Source organism: Polyergus mexicanus, unplaced genomic scaffold (assembly GCF_030449975.1).
Source record: "Polyergus mexicanus isolate NDT 795.1 unplaced genomic scaffold, iyPolMexi1.0 SCAF_21, whole genome shotgun sequence".
Lineage (NCBI taxonomy): Eukaryota > Metazoa > Arthropoda > Insecta > Hymenoptera > Formicidae > Polyergus > Polyergus mexicanus.
In genome coordinates, this window is record NW_027223341.1 from 579,521 (window position 1) to 601,160 (window position 21,640).

The window sequence follows — 21,640 nt, forward strand, 5'->3', positions numbered from 1 at the left end:
TAGCTATATATTTTAAATACCTTCTGTTTTCTGTAGAGTGCATATTTCTTCCTACATTTCTTGCTTACTTGTCTTTCAATTTTTTATTCTTTTTATCATGTATTCTCAAACTTTTCCTTAATAATCGATATCTCTAACAAAAAGGATAATGATTGAGAAAAAGAATTTAAATATGGTAATGTAATACCAACAACAAAAAATTTGTTTGTGTATAGTAATGATTATTATAAATATAATGAGAAGGAAAAGATAAAATATCAATTATCTAATTATAATATATAAATATGTTATTCTCATACTTGATTAACACGTTTCTATTTACATGACGCTGTACGTATTATATATATCTTTCAATATTTATTGCTCAATGACGTCAATTGTTTGTCAGTTCTTGCTTATATAACGCGGTTTGTTCGCTACATTTTATTGCATTATTCAAATTAGTAAAGCATTATCGAACAAATAATCTAACAAACCGTATTGATTTATATAAACGGCTCATCAGAACACGATAAAAAAAATATTAATAACTTTTTATTTCAACAACGCGATATAAACCAACATCTTGAAAAATAAACGGCTTTAATAATTTAAATCGCAATGCAATTCATTTTTTCTTTACCTATAATTTTTATATCTTGATCGATATAACAGAGCGATATAAATATTAAGAAAAGCGACTAATATATAATAAATATATACAATTGTAAATTTCTAACACGAGCAATTGCAATTGCCATACCGCTATTTATTGTCATTGACCACGCGAAACTTAAACTTATGTTTAAAAGTAATTATTTTCGAACACACATACACGATACACTCATACGTGAATAAGAAACGGAGACGCGTATACGATGAAAAAAAAAAAAAATTATAAAAAATTTAAAAGACCAGTTTCTAAAACAGAATGAGCGCAATTTTTGTATCGATCCTGGCTGTCATTTGACACACGCAACCCCGACTAAGCGAACGATACACATGGTATTTCGCACGAATTACGTTATGATACCTACTTGGCATCACGTCGAAATCAATATAACGCACCACATGTAGATACACATGTTATAACGCTAAGTACAAATAGAGCGATCACTCGCATGGACGAGTCGCGCGAAAACATCGTACGAAAAGCTAACCGAGCATGGCTTTTTCCAGCGAGAAAATGCAAGCTGCATTCTTCCGCGCGTAGATAATGCATAATACGTCTGAGCACGCACGGCCGGTGAAAAACTCGGTTAAATGGACCATGAATTTCGAAGCGTAAAATCGCGCAGCTTTTCACCGCGGATATCTTGAATCTTAATAAAACATGATCATTCATATTTTATACCAAAAATTATGCAAAACATAATAATTTTCCCCAAAAGTAATATATATTGTTTTCCCAGGATTTAATAAAATCATTATTTATACGTATTTTGAGGATGCTTTTTATACAATAAAAATCTGCATTTAATTCATCCGTACTAAGATCGTTAATTGCATCTTGTGTAAAAAAGTATGAAAGCTATCCGTGCGGTTAGCATATATTCAACAACACGCAAAGACATTAACGACCACCGGAGATCGCAATAGATACAATTTGACCTGATTATTTCTTGGGACTCTATTCTCCTCCATACTTTACCGGCGGACAGTATAAGTGACCATCATATATTTTATTGAGCTCGTGCGCACATCGCGAAACTTGTGATACGCAACGAGACAGCATTTCGATCTCGATTCAAAAATGCAAATTCTTTAAATTTTTGAGATCAATTTCTCTTCAAAAGTGTCGAGAATAGTCGTTATCGATTATTATAAAAGCTTTGACATATGTACATCTATGTAATTAAGTTTCAAATTAAAACTTTATATAGATAAAGTAAGTAATTAAAAAATATTTAAAACTGTAATTAGAAAAGAGAGAAAGAAGAATATTACATACGCACTAAATACATACATAATTTTAGAAGTAAAATATTTTTGACATTATTTGCTATAAAATTGAATTTGACGTTTGATCACAAAGAAAATAATTATGCGAACAATTGAAAATTATCGCAAAAAGCTGACACACTGTCTGCGTATCTTTTCCTCTCGTCGTCATTTTCACATGATCAAAATGTAAAAATTACCAATGTATGAGTCACATGTTATTATCGATGCGAAAATTCTGCGCAAGTAAATGAAATGAAAACTATTACGAAATCTGTGCCAATCTTGCACCGCTGGTCAAAACAATAATATTCACATTTTAAGAAACAAAGCAGTTGCAAAAATGGTAATAAAGTCCATTACTTTCACTGCAGTTTTTTTCTTTTTTTTTTTTTTTTTTTTTTCTTTAAAGAAAGTCGGATTTTTTATATTTATCATGCCAAAATAATTAAACGCAAAGATTAATATACACGCAACAAGATTAAATTTTTACTACTAACTTATAGCATTATTTCCACAAAGTAGGTCATTCTTCGTGTTTAAGATTACTCAGCACGCTACTATGTAAATTTATCCCAAGATACTGCTTACATTTGAATTCGATTTGAAAGCAACGAATTACTTCGGATAAACTCAAAGCCGAGGCCTTGTTTTCCGAAACAGAGAGAGAAAAGGGGACGAGCAAAGTTCTGACGAATATAACTCCGGGAATTTCGGAAAGCGTTGGCAACAAACAAATTCCGAAATCTATCAACCTCGAAAGCATTTATATATAACTTCACTCTCAACCATATACATATTACATATATCTACAGATAGCAAATCGATACTCATTCATTGCTTAATTCATTTTTTTTAAATTATATTTCTTACCGAGCGTTTATTTTAAAAAAAGTCGAATTCATATTCGTTGAAGAAGCTGTCATTTATTTATTTTATTCAGTAATTTATTTAGTAATAATAACACTATATAAATTTAGGCAATTACATAACTTAAAGATATTATCTCATAATTTAACAAATATCTTTGAAATTATTAAATTAAATACTATTTAATTAAAATTATCTATCAATAATACATTATAAATAATTTTGCAAGAAAACGAACTGCCATTTGACTGATTGAAAATGATGAAACGTATAATAAACTTCCATTAATTATTGCTAAAATTTTATTTCTCGTTTCTTCGATATCTCCGCGAAAGTAAATTTCATCCAAGATACCTTTGGCAGTTCGATTATGTCTTATTGACGTGGCTTGGCGTGCGGGACGGCATAATTGGGTCATCGTACGAAATTGCTACCACCTATACCGAAATTATTCCGCGAAATTTCCCGATGCTAGATACGGTCTATTTGCGCGATATTAAGAACGCCATTAGCAGCTGGTTCCAGCCGAGACTGATAGTGCCGGTGGTACCGTTAATTTTTAATCGATTAAATAATCATTCTTACGAAACCTTACTACCTAAAATCTGAAACACAGGCTTATATATGTACTTGGATTATCTTAATCTATACAATAAATATTATTTTTTTAAAATCTCTTTAACAACAGCATGTAATAAATATTTGTAAAATCTCTCATTTTTGGATTTTATTATTATATATGAATCATTATAAATATTCAATATATCACTCTCGATAATAAATGTTCGGCGAATTGATGCATTCAGATATTATGGAAATAAAGACGATCTTTTATATACGATACAGAAATCAGACAGCGCGCGTGCGACAGCAAGATTTATCACAGTCGCAGTTTTCTTCTTCGAAAACTGATGCGCTTTACGTCCATCCGGCAAGTCTGTTTCCGCAATGTGACACAAATACATATTTATCGCGCGCGTAAAACACGCACACGCACGCAGCCTGTAAATGTGCAGAACTCTGAGATTTATTCAACTTTATTCGTACTTTATTCTTTTCACGCTATTGTCTCCGCGATCGATAAAATACGCTATATATCGCTCGGTTCACCCGCCCCGGTCACGTCTTTCTTTTGTCTTCGTTTAAAACATACATAGTGAATTTTTCACTTTCCTCAGTATTGTATAGTTGCATACCGCCTAGTCCGCATATTGTTATTATTATACTTGCCATTAAACAAACTTCAACCGCGAGCTTGCATAAGTGTATTATGCACAAATGGATTAACATGTAAAATATTTTTATACGTAAAATAATATCTCAAAATGCATAATGGTAAGATTTAATTCACAGGTTATTGTGTATTATTGTAACTTTTATCGATACACGTATTTTCCACCCATCTGCACCGCGCAATGCATATGGGCGGGAATGATTAAGAGTATAGTTCTTAATGTCAATGATATGCACACAGGAATGTGCATATTCGTATGAGTTTATACCCAGGATAGCTCGAGAGAATGCATGCCCAACAACGATAGAAGTACGCAGGTGCACATACATCTTTTGAACATTAGTAAAATGCTGATTCTACAAAAGGACCAATTAACCTTAGACATTTAAACACTGCTTGTTACTAATTGGGTTTAATAATTTTGAAAAGAAATCAAATTTGATCCAATTATCTGAGATTTTTCATATTTAAATGAAGAATAAAATCTGAAGCTATTAAAAATAAATGTATATTAAATATAAATTTTTGTAATATATTGTATGTAACAATTACGTTTTCCCAAAATATGTATATTATAAATGCAACAAACAATAAAATATTAAATAAATAATTTTAGAATTCTGATAAATTACGAAATAGACAGAAATCAAGAATTTTGAAGATTCAACTACATAAAATCTAAATAATTATAAATAAAAATAGAGTAAATAAACTAACGCGAGTTACAATTACAAGAGAACGAAAAATCTAATGTTATCTGAGAAAATATTAACAGCGTGTTAACTTTAGGCGAATTGCGAGTTCACGATGGAATATTCACTACAGAAATCGATGTTCGTCGATAAACGCAGATGTTAACGCAGATATTATTATCGCTGCAGTTAATGAGCGCGATAATTTGCGCAATATAAGAGCCATTGTCTAACCGTGGCGTGCGGCGTGTATACCGCTCTGTACATGCACGGTGTATACATCTTACATGTTGTAAAGCCGATGTTAAATGCAGAGATTTGCCACGAGAAACCCCTCCGTACTTCGATCGATTGTCGTACAATTCTCGACGACGAGATCTCATATCCCGCGGTCGCGGGTCGGGGAGAGGGGCGTGGGAGGGTACTTATGTAAAAAAAAAAAAAATTCTTTTGAAAAAAAGAGCCAACAGGAAGTGGGACACTTTGTAGTCGGTGCAGTGGGTGAGAAATAGTAAGTGAGACGTATCCAGCGAGTGAACGAGTGGCGGTGCATACTTACGTCCCGTTAAAGGGTGCATCAGAGCGGGGTGCGAGGTGGCTGCTGCAGCGGCTGGTTGCTTGGGTTTGCTAACCTTTGTGTTACTTTTTGCAAATTCCAAACGTATGGTTTGTGGCATATCAGGATCGAATCTAACCCCCTGCTGCAAATAGATTCCCTAAATTAGTAAATCGGGAGCACACACGTGGACGAATGGTGATAGTGTAGTAAGGCAAAGAGATAAGACAGAGAAAGAAACGATAAAAGAAGAGAGCAAAGATAGCGAAGACCCTTTTTTTCGTCACTAGCTGTATTTGAATAATTTTTTATGTAAAATAAAATTATGCCCTTACGGTAGATTTTACATGTTTCTTTTCAAGAACATTTTATTGTTTCCTTCTACGATAATTTAAAAGCTTTTAATTAAGAAACAAAATGTGTATTCTATAAATTATTTTTTAAAAGCGGTTTCTTATATACACGAATAAAAATTAACATATATTCTATATACTACAGATAGATCACACTATTCCACTCTAATGATGCTATTCGTGTCTCCTCTACAGTAATTTTATTTATTTTTTTTTTCTTATTTATTTCAGTGACATCTATTTTATAGCGTAAATTTTATGTAAAAGTGAATTAAATTGATGTTTAAATACATACAAACCGATATTTCGTAAATCGCGCCATCGCTCAATGAATATTCAATCAAAATAGTTCGCTTTTTTCTGTCTAGTCTTTTAAGAGACTAACAATAATAATGTAAAACTGTAAATAAATTTATATATTCTATCATTTTTCCAATATATAATTTTTGTAATATAATATAAAAAAATTACACTACTCTCTTACTTATTCGATTATTTGCTAAATCTCTGAGCGAATAGATGTAAAAATATTTTAATAACAGTAATATAAATTGTTAATGTTTTACGATCTGCAAAAGCGCGAAGAAATTTATTCGTTACAGATCGTGTTACGTAGTCTGTAAAATTTATTAATTTCGATATGATATCTAATATCATCCCTCGTTCTATTGAATAATTAATCTGACATCACACGAAAATAGAAAAATTTAAATATATATGAAAATATTTTATTCTTGAAAAGAGATTTATATAAAAACTTCTACAATATAAATATAGAAAAATTTATAAAGAACAAAGTTAGAAAGTTCCAACAAGCTATATTGAACGTGATGTTCAGATCCACAACATACGTTTCATGTATGCGAGATCAAATCGAAAAGGCTGATCGAATCATTGATGGCTAGTGACGAAAGTGATATGGGTATAATAATAGTATGGGAATATCTGCTGGATGGAAGGGAAATTAGCATAAGGGCGTGTACATGTGTGTGTATATTTCTCTCCTTGTACGTGTATTCATAAGGTGGGTCGCACGTTAGTTCGTACTACGGTGTTTCCAGCGAACGTGTCCATCCGACAAAAGGATGTTTATCTACGCAATACGTACATTTGTACGTATAACGATATATCGTTACCATACTCGGGTTACGTAACATTGCAAATTGCGTGAGGTCAGTTGCAACGGTATGATGGAGCTACATGGGGTGACCAACTTAACGGCTATACCAAAAAATTCTTAAAGAAAGTTACTTCGCGCTTCGTGTACAATATATTCCAAAATATATTGCATAACAAACTGTATGAGAATGATATTAGCTAAAGAAACTAATTATTTATGTTATTATATATATATATATATATGATTCGAAGGTGATCACCTCATAAATATACGTATTTACAAATACATATATATACACGTATATATTTACAGATACATATATATATATAAATATATTCATATTTTAATTATAATCGATATAAAAAATTTTAAAAAGTGTCGAATATAAAAAATACTTTAAAACTTAAGAAGAACTTAAGAAATCTTCTATTAAATCTCGGGATGTTCTCAAATTCTAAAAAATGAAGTATGCAAAAATACACACACGTCGAGATTTTGATTTTAAAAAATCTAAAATTTTGAAAATTTAAAAATTCTTTGAATATATTTTTAAATTAATATAATTGCTTTTCTAAAATTTTTAAACAAGTGATTTATTAGTAATGTCAAGTATTATTTCATTTATTATCATACTCCGTTATAATCTACACGAATAATCATTCTTCACCATAAACTAACTGTGTGTATATATTCAAATATACTGGTATATATTATATATTCAAATATATGTATATGCAACTTGTCGATATGCTTGTTTCGGAAGGCAAACAACATGATATGTATATATATGTACACGTATATAGATATGCATATATATATATATATATATATATGTATATGTAATACATATACACATATACGTAATATATCGATAATGCCACACGGTGCAGCGTTATTACAATACGCCTAGGTACGCATACAGGTAAACGAAAGATAGTACATACTATATTTGGAACCCAATGAGAAAAAGATCAGAAAGATGGGGAAAAAAGCTACAATAGATATAGAAGAAGAGATAAACAGTAATGGGATAAAGAGAGCGTAGTAACTAATAGACATAAGAGCTAGAAATAGCAATAACCCGTGCCAGCCGGAGAATCTAAGACAGGGCGGATTCGTAAAAAAGGAAAAAGTAATGCCGGGCATATCTGTAAGTACGTATGTAAATGTCACTGTGTATATGAATCGCGCGTCAACCCTGAGACTCCTGTACGAGAGTCTCTACCACCTTTTCCCCACCTGCTTCATCTCGCGGATGCCTGCGAGAAAAGGGCTATTACCTGCAGATCCTGCTTCGCCGCCTCCGCGCCTGCCCTCGTGTGAAAAGTCACGAATCCCACCGGCTGAAACGAGAAAAGAGAACATAACAAGAAGCACTTTATTCGTCGCATCCACGGATAGCAACCCTTCCTCTCTCTCTCTCTCTCTCTTTTTCCTTGATAACTTGACAACTATAGTTAAGTCTCTGTTAAAATCCGTCTGAAATTAGATGAAGAAGTTTTGTTGCTTGTTTATACCTCTAAAACTTAATCTGCAAGAATATCTTTATTTTATATCTTTAAATTTTTGTTTCTATTGTAAATAAGATATCTACTGTAATTGCAAATTACACTTGCATATATATATATATATATATTTTTTTTTTTTTTTTTTTTTTTTTTTAATGAAATAAACATGTGTTTAATTTGCTCCTTGCAGTCTTTTGTATAAAAACAATTTTGCCGCTAATAAAATAAATTACAATACTAAGAAATATGATTTTACTATTGTCTACGGCAATTTGAAGCGTTGCATTTATATGTGATTTCATGCTATAATTTTATATGATAGATGTAAAAATATCTCGTTACATAATGTCGCAATCATAAAAAATATTTTGGCGGCTGATCAAGAAAGATCATATGAGAAATCTCGGTGAACCTTTATCGCACTCCCTCTCTCTCTCTCTCTCTCCCTCTCTCGTACGCGCATTTGTATATTGCACCTTGTCATAATATAAGCATTCGTCCTTTTATCTGCATGCGTGCATCCGCTAATTTATTCAATAGACGGCATCGATTTCATCGGTTTATACGGAATTAACGGAGCAACGGAGGACGCCGAGCGTCGTGTGAACGTGCGGATCAATCCGTGCTAACGATCGCCCATCAAGGTGAACCTACTCTGTTTTATAATGCATCGCGTGATTGAAACGGGTGCAATCGAAGGTGTCGATTCTACGATGCGAGAGACAAAAATGCTCGATCGTTAACGCGAGGATCGTTACTCACTGTCGATTATTTCCGCGCCGCGTCTCTCGAATATTCATGCATCAGAAAGAATAAAATTCGATGTCACCTCGATCGAGAGTACCCACGATCTCGAAACATTTCAAACAAATACATATTGTACAATATACACGTAATGTTTAGCTATCTAGATATAAATTTTTAGGATTTTTTTTTTTTTTTTTTTTTTTTTTTTTTTTTTTTTTTTTTTTTTTTTTTTAATGAAATGTGACTCTAATATAAAATATCAACCGGTATAATTATAATAATCATTTTAATACTTAAATATTAGAATAAAATATATTATATAAATACGATAAAAAGAATATATATTATTTTAAAAACATTTTCAATTTTCATACATTTTGCAGCAGAATGAAAAATAATAGATTTTAATGTTAAAGGATCTATTGATTATTCATATTAAGTGTCATAATAGTTTCATGAAAAATCTGAAAATTCGTGCAGATTCTGAGCTAGAATCATTATCGCGGTTAAAAGCACAAATGTACCGCATTTTCAACCGATGAATATATATAATAGACGATTACAGTTCTCGCAAATGCGGCATGCACCGCACCAAACGACCCCTTTTTATTCTGCGGCGAATGCAATCTGTTTCCATCGATTCGAATATTAGATATAACCACTCTGGTGCAAGCGTGTGACCTGACTCACTAGCGTGCATTACGCGAATTCGCGGAATTATTCTTATCGGGGCACGGAATACCCAAACGTAATACGTAATCGTTTTGCCGCGTCGAGCAGTTTTTTATCAATATATGCATCATAATATGATGTAGGTTAATGGTCATGCGTGCAAAACGCCCGACAGGGACGATCGATTCCCTCTGTATTTTCATCCTTTTCCTTTTTTTTTCTTTTTCTTTTTTTTTTTTTCCCGCACACCAATACGCTCTCTCTTGATATACGAGCCCCGATAGTACAACACTTCCTCGTATCGGTTTTTCTTCCGGAACGCCAGAGCTCTTTGTGGCGTCGCCGTTGCCGCCGTCATTGCGGCGACAACTCGGGCCTGTATATGCCACGGCCATGTAAATGTGCATGCAATTATGCACGTAACCCCAGAAGTAGGTATAGACGCATTACCTTGCACACACAAGATGCAACACCGTCACGTATAATCGAAAGGCTTGGAAATTTATGATAACTCCAACGTCGCGGATTTTATAACGTCGTTTCTCGTTTAAAAGACTGCAATGTGTTTAAAGCTACATCGACATGTGCCCCGAAATTTAATATGTTTTGGTTTATCTCTTGGAAAAGCGTTTTTTTTTTGTTTTCCACAGGAAAGTCAACAATTCAAACATGATGAGATAAAGAGAACGTAAAATCAAACAGTATACTTGATATCGTAGACAGAATAATAATAAAATAAACTGTAAATAATATAATTAATAATTATTACACAAAATTATTGTTATAAAATTGTTCAGCGAAGTGATAATTATTAATTTTATTGTTCAAAAGTTATTACACATTGTCGCATTAAATGGATGTAACGAGAGAGATAAAAGGTTTCTTTAAAGACAAAGTAAATGTTGCGATATTACTTGTTAGATTGTCACGAATATAAATTAAAATCAAAGCTTTAAAAGAGAGAGTAATTTCACGATCTATAATACAAACTTTTTCATGTCAATCAATAGCAAACGTGAAAAGAATTTTCATTTAAAAACTGTACCTTTCTTCGTTACAGGATCAATTTAATCTTACTAATTGTAAGCTGAAACTGAATCGAATTTTATACATAAAACGAAAAAAACGCAATATTAATCGGGAAAAAAAATCTAAAGAAGATAAATTCTAACTTATAGAAGACTCCAACGCGTAGAGATAAATCATCATCACCGGGTTACAAAGGGCTTTGTATGGACTGACTCCGCAGTGGCACATTGCGCTAGATAATAGAAGAATGTGAGACAACTAAAGCTTTTTCTAACAATATTTGAAACTCTTTTCAGCGCATTGCTGTTTTTTTTTTTTTTTTTTTTTTTTTTGAAGGAAATTGTTCCTCCTTCCTACTTTTCGTTCCCAGCGCAACGATGACCGAAGGAAACAAATAGGAGAAAGGTTAGCCTGACCCGGTATCGATTCGTACAGTCAGTCGTACCAAACCGTGCCAGTGGCCAAGGAGGTTTAAGCACCATTCACACGAAAGCGATGCCACTCGACTGTATTTCTCTCGCCTGTTTTATTCGCGTTCTGCTCGTATTATATCCAATTACATCACACTACTGCCATTACAAGCCACCGCTTGCGTTCCGCGCTGGTTACGAGGTCAAGCCGCGTGTAGAAATGAAAACATGTTATTAACTGCATTTTCCGTCTGATATTCCACAAATCATCCTAATAATCAATAACGAACTTGGATGGAGTTTATACGAGAGGCAAAACAAGGCACTTGTAATTTTACAAAAGCTTTGAGTCTAAAAGAACATAGAATTGGATTTTTTTTTATTAATGTAAAGGAATAATGTATCATATCAAATGATATATATTTTTAAAATCTAAATCAATCTTTTTTCTAATATTTTAAAATCTTCATAGATTTTTCCCAAGGATTGGTGAATTATTGAGTTAAGATTTAGATCTGAAATATTTAAAGAAAAAGAAAATTGACAGAAATCAGACATTGAAGAATCAGAGATTTTCTGATATGTTTAAATAAAATATATTCATAAAATTAAAGATTAATATATGCAAGAATATATATATATTGATCGAGTTTTATATTGACCAGAGAATTTTCACAGCTTGCAAAATTGATAACTCAAAGAATCTATAACTGTCCAAGAATTTCCAGATCTTAAAATTCACCTATCTTGCAACTCACAAATTCTAAGTATAATTTCATATATACCTATATTTATATATAAATTACAAATTCTAAAATAAAATGAGATTTATTACGCTTCCCAAAGTCTCCATAATTTGTATTATCCGGAAATATGAAGAACGTAACATTAAAGATTGATAGAAGAGCTCAAAGTTTCGTTATACTCACAATCAGTAGTGGCGCATATAATTTTTTTCAGCATTCGTTATTTAACATTCTTCGGGTGAAATGCGATTCTCTTGCGGTTGCTACAATCGTCGAGTTTTATTTTAGAAAGCCATTGCGTGTATCGCGCGCGCGAAATGCAAGTAAAGACTGTGTAATAAAAAAAATTAAATTAAATATCGAAATAAAAAAGAATGTTAAAATGTAGTTTATGGATTAGGGATTTTACGACGCCAGTACATTCTCGCGTGTACAGTTCCAACGTCGTCGTATAAATTAATGTTATCTCGGGGGATTAGCATATATTGGGTAGAGTAGAACTCGCGATGGCATTGCCGCACGATGAAATTTGATGTATTTTTTTTTGATTAAGTATGTTTAGGGTTCGTGACTCACATAATCAATGTGTGTGAGAGCGCTTGAATAAATAAAAAAAATCTTCCAATATAATCAACCGCCGTTTTTAATAATCATCGTGACATATTTCAAAGTGCAAGTTTAATTCACTGCAGTTCGAAATTTATGTAATATTGCACAAGAAAGCACTGAAATATATTTATCATATTTATCTCTTATGCATAAAAAGTAACTAATTTAACTTTCGTTAATAATTTACGAAATTTTGAAAGTTGTAATTTTTTAAATGTAAACTTTTATAATCTTTGATCTTTCTAAAACAATTATATTATCTAACTATAGAAAATTATGCGATTATCGTGTGCGTAAGTAACGTTTAGTATTATATGCATCTTATTGTTAGTATAAACAAATCGATAAAGAATCGACAGGTATGAATAGCATTGTTTAAAATCATATAAAATTTCCGTGTCCTGAAAATCCGATCAAAACTTGCGGTTTGGCTGACCAACTTTTTCCATTCGTTTTTCTCTTAAGAATATTCGTGTTAGAGAAAGAGAGAGAGAGAGAGAGAGAGAGAGAGAGAGAGAGAGAGAAAGTTTTCGCCAGTTTCACCACTATACGTAATTGATTTGGAGTTTTCTCGAAATATACATTTTGTAGAAATTCGCTCAAGAAAGCCGAGATCTAATTTTATCTTTCTGTCTCGAGCGCAAAAAAAAATAGGGTATATTGACAGTATCGAGTTACTTCACATGCAAATCTATATATAAGGCAATTTTATTTAGTTAAAAACTATCAATGCATTTTTTAGGACAGACGTTGAAAAATATGAAAAACGTAATAATAATAAATGATATTGTCAATTAAGCGATAACAACTTACCGATGCTGTTTTCCCATTTTTACTCGTGACTTTTAATAGCGACCCTTCGTACCCCTAAAACACAAGAAATATTATGTTATTAAAATATGTTTATGTTAAAATACATTATTTATGGTAAAAAAAAACTATGATATAATAAAATAAAAATTTCCTGTAAACTGTAAAATATATACGCTTTGCTTTTCATCTTTAAATGATAAAATTTAATACAAAAATTGATTGTGTTTTTTAAAGAATTTGATATAAGTAACTTAGCCCATTTAAAAAAAAAAAAAAAAAACTTCATTTCTCATCTTCATTAAAGATTTCTAAAAAATCAACTTTTAACAGTTCTAAAATTTTGTAGCTGTGATATCGTTCTCATATTGTCATCAATTTGAATTCGATGACATGATATAAGCATGATGTGCATCTGTAATAATTATCACGCCATTAATCACAAATCCATATTTCATGCCTTGTATATCATCATGCCTACTCTTGTCTTGCACAAACGAAATTGAGTTTCTGACAAATGTGGAATCGGGAGATGTTACGCACACGCATGATTCACATACAGCGCACGAAAATTTGACGCGCGTGCGTTAGATTGTTACATATACTTGGAGAATTGAGCAAGATGATCGTCATTATTTCAGATCGTTGTACCGTGTATGTATGTAAACAGATGCGAGCAAATATTGCCTATAGCTAAATAAGCGTTTATAATGTCGAAAATTACTAAAGCGAGCGAAATTATAATCATGCGTGAAGCAGTTCATTATAAAAAATTAATTGTGTAGATCTGGAATTTTTTTTTATCCTTTTAAATTATGACTGCATAAAATATTGCAAGACTGATTGTAGCATCGACGATTTAGAGATTTAGAGTTACTTATAGCGGAGATAATATCTATTAATGTGTAATTTTTAAAATATTCAAAAATTTTCTTATTCTTACAAAATATTATCTCTTTCTAATACTTATAAATAACTAAAAATATACAAGACACTTGGCTAAAATTCAATCATCAAGGATCCGTTAGCGGTAGAATTTACGAAGACCATTAAAAAAAGCAAAGGATCGAGTGAAAAGTAGGGCGCGACATTTACATTTAAATATTTTAAATATTTAACACAAATTCTAAGATACCAGCGAATTTCTCGATCATCGCTTAAATTATTAAGTGACCCACACTGCAAACATACTTTACTCCGTTTCACGTTGATGCAATTATTAATCGTATATGTAAAAATGTATTTTTAATTTACTGCGAACTAAATAAGCCTCGTTACTGCGCCATCGAGAATCTTGCTTCGTATACTCTACCGTGAAAGATAAAAGAATCCTTATAGTGAAAACATCTCCTTTATTTTTATAATAGTAATGCAAGTGGAACGCACGAGATGAGCGCTCAATTACATGCGAGCGCTGCAACTCGGTGCTCATTACCAGAGTAGCAAACTGTTAATAATCGCGCGATCATGATGAAAGTGCTAATTAACGAAGCTGCAATTAGAGAATGCCGTAAATCTCGAAATGCCTATTCGGCATACCACAAAATATTTTTCGAGTTTAAAGTTGGATCTACGAGGAGACTGAAAAAATATACTCTAGTATTTCCAGCGATTTATAAAAGTATCCTAAGTGTAGTCCTAAAAATGATCTAAATTGCATATCTTTTGTTCAGGTTTAACTAAATTTCTCTCTCTCTCTCTCTCTCTCTCTCCCTTTAAATTTCAAATAAAATATTCTTTAAATATATGTTTAAAAAAAGAAAAAATCTTTCCGTAATGACAAAACTTTAGAGATTTTAATTAATTAAAATTTTGTAAGAATATGTTTGACAATACATAACAATTTATTAATTGAAAAACTTTAGATATTTAATTAGATCGATTAGTATAATTCTTCATTAACAATTCACAGATAAAGTAATGATAAATTTTTATTTTGCCTGACATATCTTGCATTAGTTTAGATTAATCCGTATGCAGAACTTTCCAGGTATCTGTTACAACATTCTTGGCAACCGCCAACGTCTTAATCTCCCATCATTAATCAATCTCTCTTAACTAGAAAATATATTACCGCTCAAATATTAATATCAACGGAAACAAACATCTCTCTAACACTTTAAAATTTAATGTTGCGCGAATATGTAAAATCTTAATTATACAGAACAGCGAAATTAATATCTGTCTTCATATGTTTAAATCAATCGATACTCTTTACGCAATTTTTCCCATTAAAAACATATATATAATTAATACATATAATGTTATAAATTTTAGTATTAAATTATCATTCCATTTCTAAACATTCATCTCAGATCCAATGTATAACACTTTCCAGATATTCATTTCCAACATTTTTGACGCTTAACTCGGCACCCTGCACATTATTAATTAACTTCCCTTAACTATGAAATATCGCAGTCATTAAAAAGCTGGTCTCCCGGGGGGCGCATAATCGAGTTTTCACCATTCATAATATGTTGCGCTTGCCCGATGAAATGTGCAAATAACCTCCGCTTTTCTGAAAGTTTCACGATGGCACGGCGACGAGCGACTAATCCGCCGGATTCTTCTTCTTCCCTTCTCTCCTCCCCCTCCCCCCCCGCCCTCCCCGACATGCTGAAAATTCATCGTAAATTCAGATGGGAAACGGATCGCGCGATGCATTATGCGCTATGTTTAACGTATATTGCGATATCTCAAAGACGATTAATAACCGGATTTACGGCGGCGCGAATCAAGAGATTCGTAAGCGAAAATAACGCGTGCTCGCACCACTCGAGGTTTATTGTCCCGCGATACGTCGCCAGTTATGGGTTCGCGTATCGATGCCAAGAGAATTGCGTTCTCACTTGATACGAGAAGCCGCGGTAATTTGCGTATATAAGACAACCGCCATCAATATATATCGCTTCTATACCGATCGCTCCGTCGTCGATTTTTTTCACGCTTTTGAGTTTAGAGAAAATCGAAATGCAAGAATGCAAAAATTATCACGGAAATTAAAAATAATGAGCGTTTTTATATTATAGGATACGAAGACCACATCAGATCTCACGCTATCGATTTTTCGTCTCAATTAATGGAGTTCGAAACGCAAACTCGTAATTGGCACCGACATAATTAACCCTAGACAAACCAACCTAGGATCCCAAGCCGTGCAAATATGACGTTATAGAGAAGTACCATCTCTCTCGCGACGGGCGGTCGGTATAGACGAGCATGATTCATAAGGGGAATATTCCCCTTGTGAATACAGTTCGAACGTTTCAGTTATAACATTGCATTTCGCGCAATGTCGCGAGAATGTAGATGAATTTATCGAACCTCAACATAACGAATTAGAAGCAACAGCGAAGCGCCAGGCGTGACGTTGGAAAATAATTGATACGAAAACGATAAAAGCGAGACATTCTTCAAATCGCGTATTTTCTAGAAAAAAAAAGATGTAAATAAATATATAAAAGTATGATCGATTATATAATGTACATGTGTTTCTGAATCTCAATATCTTCGAATATTCAGATTCGTGTGTTAATTTATGAAATGTAATATAGAATTAAATTTTAATTATAAAATATATATAAATGCGATTAAATAATTTAATTGCAAAATTAATTGAGAAATGCATTTTTATTAGCAGATATAATATCGTAAAGTTTAGATCGTAAAGCATCGAGATACATAAAATTCAAACGTTTAAATTTTGAAAATTGAAATATCCTGAAAATTATATAATTCATACTTTTCACACATCTCTTTCAATTCAAAAATCTCGGATCTTCGAGCTTCATTTCCGACCGTCTTGTTTTTCAAATATTATTATGCCCTCGCGATAGAATATTAATGTGCTCTGAACTTTAAGTTTGTCAATGACATTTACATTTACGATTAGATTCTTGCGTATCGGCATCGGAATATCTGATTTCTCAAAATCTTGAATCCTCTCGTGCTCTACCCTTTGATTTCAACATCGCAGTAACGTGTGCATATATATATATATATGTAAAATAAAGCGAATGGAGAAAGCAAATTTTCAGAGGCTCACCTCGTACGCTCTGAAGAGTAGATAGAGCTCCCTCGGCTTGGTGTCCATCGGCAAGCCGCTCACGAACAAGGTGCGCACCTGAAACAGGAGAGAAAGAGAATGATAATTGAGTTAATTAATCTAATTGCGGATCTAGAAGGAAAGGAGAGCAGGCGAGAAAAGAGAGAGAGAGAAAGAAGGAAGACGAACGAGGAGAGTATATCGGGATGACTCGGAGACAAGGGAGTCGACTTTCTCGATTTGACTCCTGCCCTCGTCTATCAGACAAATCGATGGCTAATTGCAGAATCAATGTAAGATACCTGAAGACTACAAGAAGTCGGTCCCCCTCATTCGTCTTCCTTTTTAATTTCGCCATTAATTTGGCAAATTTACAGCGCCGAGCCCAATTAATTATGACTCAACCCTCGATAAGATCTTCGGAAGTGATTCCCGAAGATATTTCTCTTCCCCAATATCGATCATCCTTTCCGGCCATTCGTTAACATCGGCGTGTTTGAATTAATACAATATTGTTTCGTTTACAACAGAGAATGCAAATCGACTTTCCGTCATTGGGAACAATGCAGCGAGAAAAGAAACTTCGATTCGATGTGGCTTTCGCTAGTAAAGTTCAACGCATTGATACGTAAATAATTGCTGAAGTGTCCTCATTTCAATAAGAATACTAATCGCTGATAATTCATTCATCATGTTAAGCGTGTATGCATCTTTTTCATAGTATTAGAAAAATAGAGTGTAGCAATTGTGTGTTTATATGAATTCTAGAATTATTCTCGACGCTAATCAATTTTAAACTTGATATTCAATTCAAATCTATATGTAAAGTATTATCAATATATAATAATATTAAATTATACGGTCAAATATTAATATTAAAATATGCTGAGATAATTAGACAAAATTTTTATGAAAAATAAATTTTTCAATAGAAAAGTATTATATTGTACTAAGTAATCTTCAAAAAAAATCAATCAAGAAAACAAGTTTATTGTAAAAACGCACAAATAGATCCTTCTTCTCTTTCGAATATTTGATCAATCTTCTTTAAGTATTCACGAATTAATAACCGGTATAGCGTCTACTGTCATTAGCAAACTTTGCGCAATATTGATAAAAACTTGGTCGCGTGAAGACGCTAAGACGCTAAAGCAAGACACGTAACCGCAACCACGTCGCAGGTCGGATCGTCTACTAATGGATGAGACTAAGAGAGTAACCGGTAAAGTTTCGCTGGCCAAGTTACATGAGCGTCTTACATCGCAGGGCCTTAAGTAATTGCTGCGGCTACGTACATGCGCTGATACGACATGCGCTGCGCGTGCATCCCAAGGCGTAAAATATACGCAAGTAAGTGCGAGCGGTAAGTGCGTCTCGCCACCTAACTTATAATGATCCCTAGAGCGGAGCATCAAATTGCCGCAATGAGGTTGCAGCAATTAATGAAGTTAAGAAACTCCGAGAGACGGTGATAAAAATATGGCGCATACGCGCGAATCTAATTACTGACAAGTCTCGGCCTGTTGTTGGCGTAAATTTTATAAAAACGCTTTCGATTCACACGCTATCGATCAAACGATTTATTATAATAAAATCGCAAAAATTGCAATTGGATAAGACCGTAACTAATCAGAATTATCATAAACTCGGATTACATGAAACGTAAGAAATAATAAAGATTAAAAATAATGCAAATTAAAATTGAGTTCAACACGTGCTTATCTTGGTGACTGTATACTTACATCATTCAAATTTGTGTATAAGATTCTTAAAAAAGAATAAAAAAAATTATTTTACTTTAAAGAAACTATCAATAGTTTCTCTTTTAGCTCTTTCCGATTATAAACTAAATGCTTCTCTCTCTCTCTCTCTCTCTCTCTCTCTCTCTCTCTCTCTCTCTCTCTCTCTCTCTCTCTCAAACTGTATAAAACTTTGAATTATTGAGATGTTACTATACTTGTAGGGGTATCGAGCTGACCTAATTGAAAAGGAAGGAATGCAAGTTGATTGAAATAAGAAAGGAATGCACATTATTCTCCTTCATAACTAACTGATTAGATCGCAGAATAGATCTCCATATGCTCGCGCGAAGCTAAGACCAATCCGGTTAAAGCAGTTTTAATAACAATTATGTAGAGAGAACGTAGTAAAATCTACGAAAGGAATGTAATCGCTCCATACATATACAAAAACATATTTCTTTATTTTTTTATCGATAAATCAGAGTGCGCCTACTGCGATCTCCCCCCCCCCCAAAAAAAAAAAAAATTACAGTGATAAAAAGGCAAAAAATTGAGATTTAGAAATTTAATCTATCCCGTTTCAAAAGTTTTACGAAATCAAAGACACAAAAAATTTAACATTTTAAATATTTCAAATATACTATTCCAATTTTTATAAGCAATTTAATCAGTTTCATTATAATCTTGATAGATGATAATTATATATGTACAATATTATTTTAAATATAAGACATTCTCTCTTAATCGGCGTAATATTTTCAATTGAAACGATGACCTCCATACGTCATATTACGTATATTTTTTTTCTCTTGAACAACATAGCGAAAATCGTATTACTGTTTCGTGTGCTTATGAGTATATATTACTCGTTCGTTACGCTAATTAAACACAGCGCACATTAATCAGATCATTATCTAAAAAATTGTCGGTTTCCTATTCTTCTTCCTCGCTTCTTTTCCGCATTGTAAATTTCGAACGCATTCGCAATCTTAGCCGAGTTTTGTCAGGCGTAGCTTCTAAATAACAATAATTGATCATAGACAAGCGAGTCCACTCCCAGCACGCTTGCAACTGACCGTGTCGCTAGTTCTCATTGTGTTTCATCTTTAAAACTATGCCGCTCCGCCATTTGCACATCCGCTGGCGACACTCCTCGTCCCATATTTGTGTTCCCCTTTTAGCGGCCGTTGTATTTAGAAATAATCTTGAATACCAGCGCGCATATGCGCGATAAATATATAATTTTCCCGTTTTTTTTTTTTTTATTAATTTATCGTACATAAAGATTCTCTCTTTATATAAAATCATAAATTATAAATTAATAGATTCATTCTCAACAAGAGTTTCATGAGGTGTAATATTTTTTCGCCATGTTTTAATTCAAATATATGTCTTTAATATTTAAAATTTGTGTTAAAATTTCAACATAATAAATTCTAATTAATTTTAATTAAAATAAAAAATAACTTTTTATCTTTACATTTGCCTGAAAGCTGACAAATAAATAAAGTTTAAGAGCTTCTCAATAATTCATAGCTGAAAAACTATTTAGATGTAAATTAATTTCTAGTGTGATAAAAATACTTTTAATGACAACAGATTAATCACATGCTTGGCTCATTTCAAGATCGCACGTGGCAGAAGGAAGACAGTGATTCGTTACCGTCCCCTCGTTAATTTCCGGCAGGAAGCATAGAGAACAGAAAAGGGGCAAGAGCGTGCAAGAAAAAATATCTATATTCTTGAATTGATTTATTTCAGGCAACCATAGCTGTCATGTTAAATTGTCTCCTTAGTAATAAATCAAATAATTCTCTTATTTTAAGCCAGTTAATACTATGAATAGCCTCTCTAAAATCTTTACATATTATACGTATGAAGTAAAACGTCATATTTACGTTTCTGATTTTATGTCAATTAATATACTATAAATAATCTTATACGCGATAAGTAAAATATCATATTCACGCTTTAATAAATTACAGTATATTACCCCTTATATAAATCGTGTGTAAAAATATAAAAACTTCTTACAAATTATTGTAGACAAACATCAGGATTATCGACAAAAATTTGTATTACAAGTTTTGATTTCTCGTAAAATATCATCATATCATTCATCTATTTCGACAGAAAAAACATCTGTTTTATAATTATTTTTATAAATTCTATAATTGTGTAATCTCTCTTTTTTAAAGAGTATAAGGATTAATTTCATTGAGATATTTACAATTTCTTTTGTTTTATTTCGCTTGTTTGTTGCAGTTTTTATTTTTACCAACCTAACAGTAAACTCTTTGTTTTTTTTTATATCGACGGTTTTTTTTTGCCATTTTGATTCTGTTGGGAATTTAGAAAAAAAAACGATTCGGAAAACAGTAATGAAAGACTGTTGCGGAAAATAGTGATGAAATAAAATCCTGCACGCAGTTTTCCGATACAAATTATTTTACTATTTTATACCGTCAACGTTGTCATGTTGAAAATAACAGGGAAATCATGAAAAGATATATTTAATGCACTGCTTACAGCGGGTCGAGAATGCAAAAAATACTAAATCAAATTAACGCTAGC

General features: G+C 32.5%; 1 protein-coding gene across 6 annotated transcripts in view; it reads right to left on the reverse strand.

The window, feature by feature from the left end:
- LOC138941931 (protein couch potato) overlaps positions 1-21,640 on the reverse strand; it is a 77,612-nt gene that overhangs the window by 17,755 nt on the left and 38,217 nt on the right. For 5 of the 6 annotated variants that reach the window (XM_070311889.1, XM_070311887.1, XM_070311884.1 and 2 more), the window contains 4 exons: positions 17,325-17,402; positions 13,280-13,333; positions 8,026-8,088; positions 5,276-5,417 (listed from right to left, as the gene is read on the reverse strand). In XM_070311889.1, the coding sequence (XP_070167990.1) occupies positions 5,276-5,417; positions 8,026-8,088; positions 13,280-13,333; positions 17,325-17,402 (337 nt within the window). The remainder of the gene's footprint in view (positions 1-5,275; positions 5,418-8,025; positions 8,089-13,279; positions 13,334-17,324; positions 17,403-21,640) is intronic. The other variant, XM_070311885.1, reaches the window with a different exon arrangement.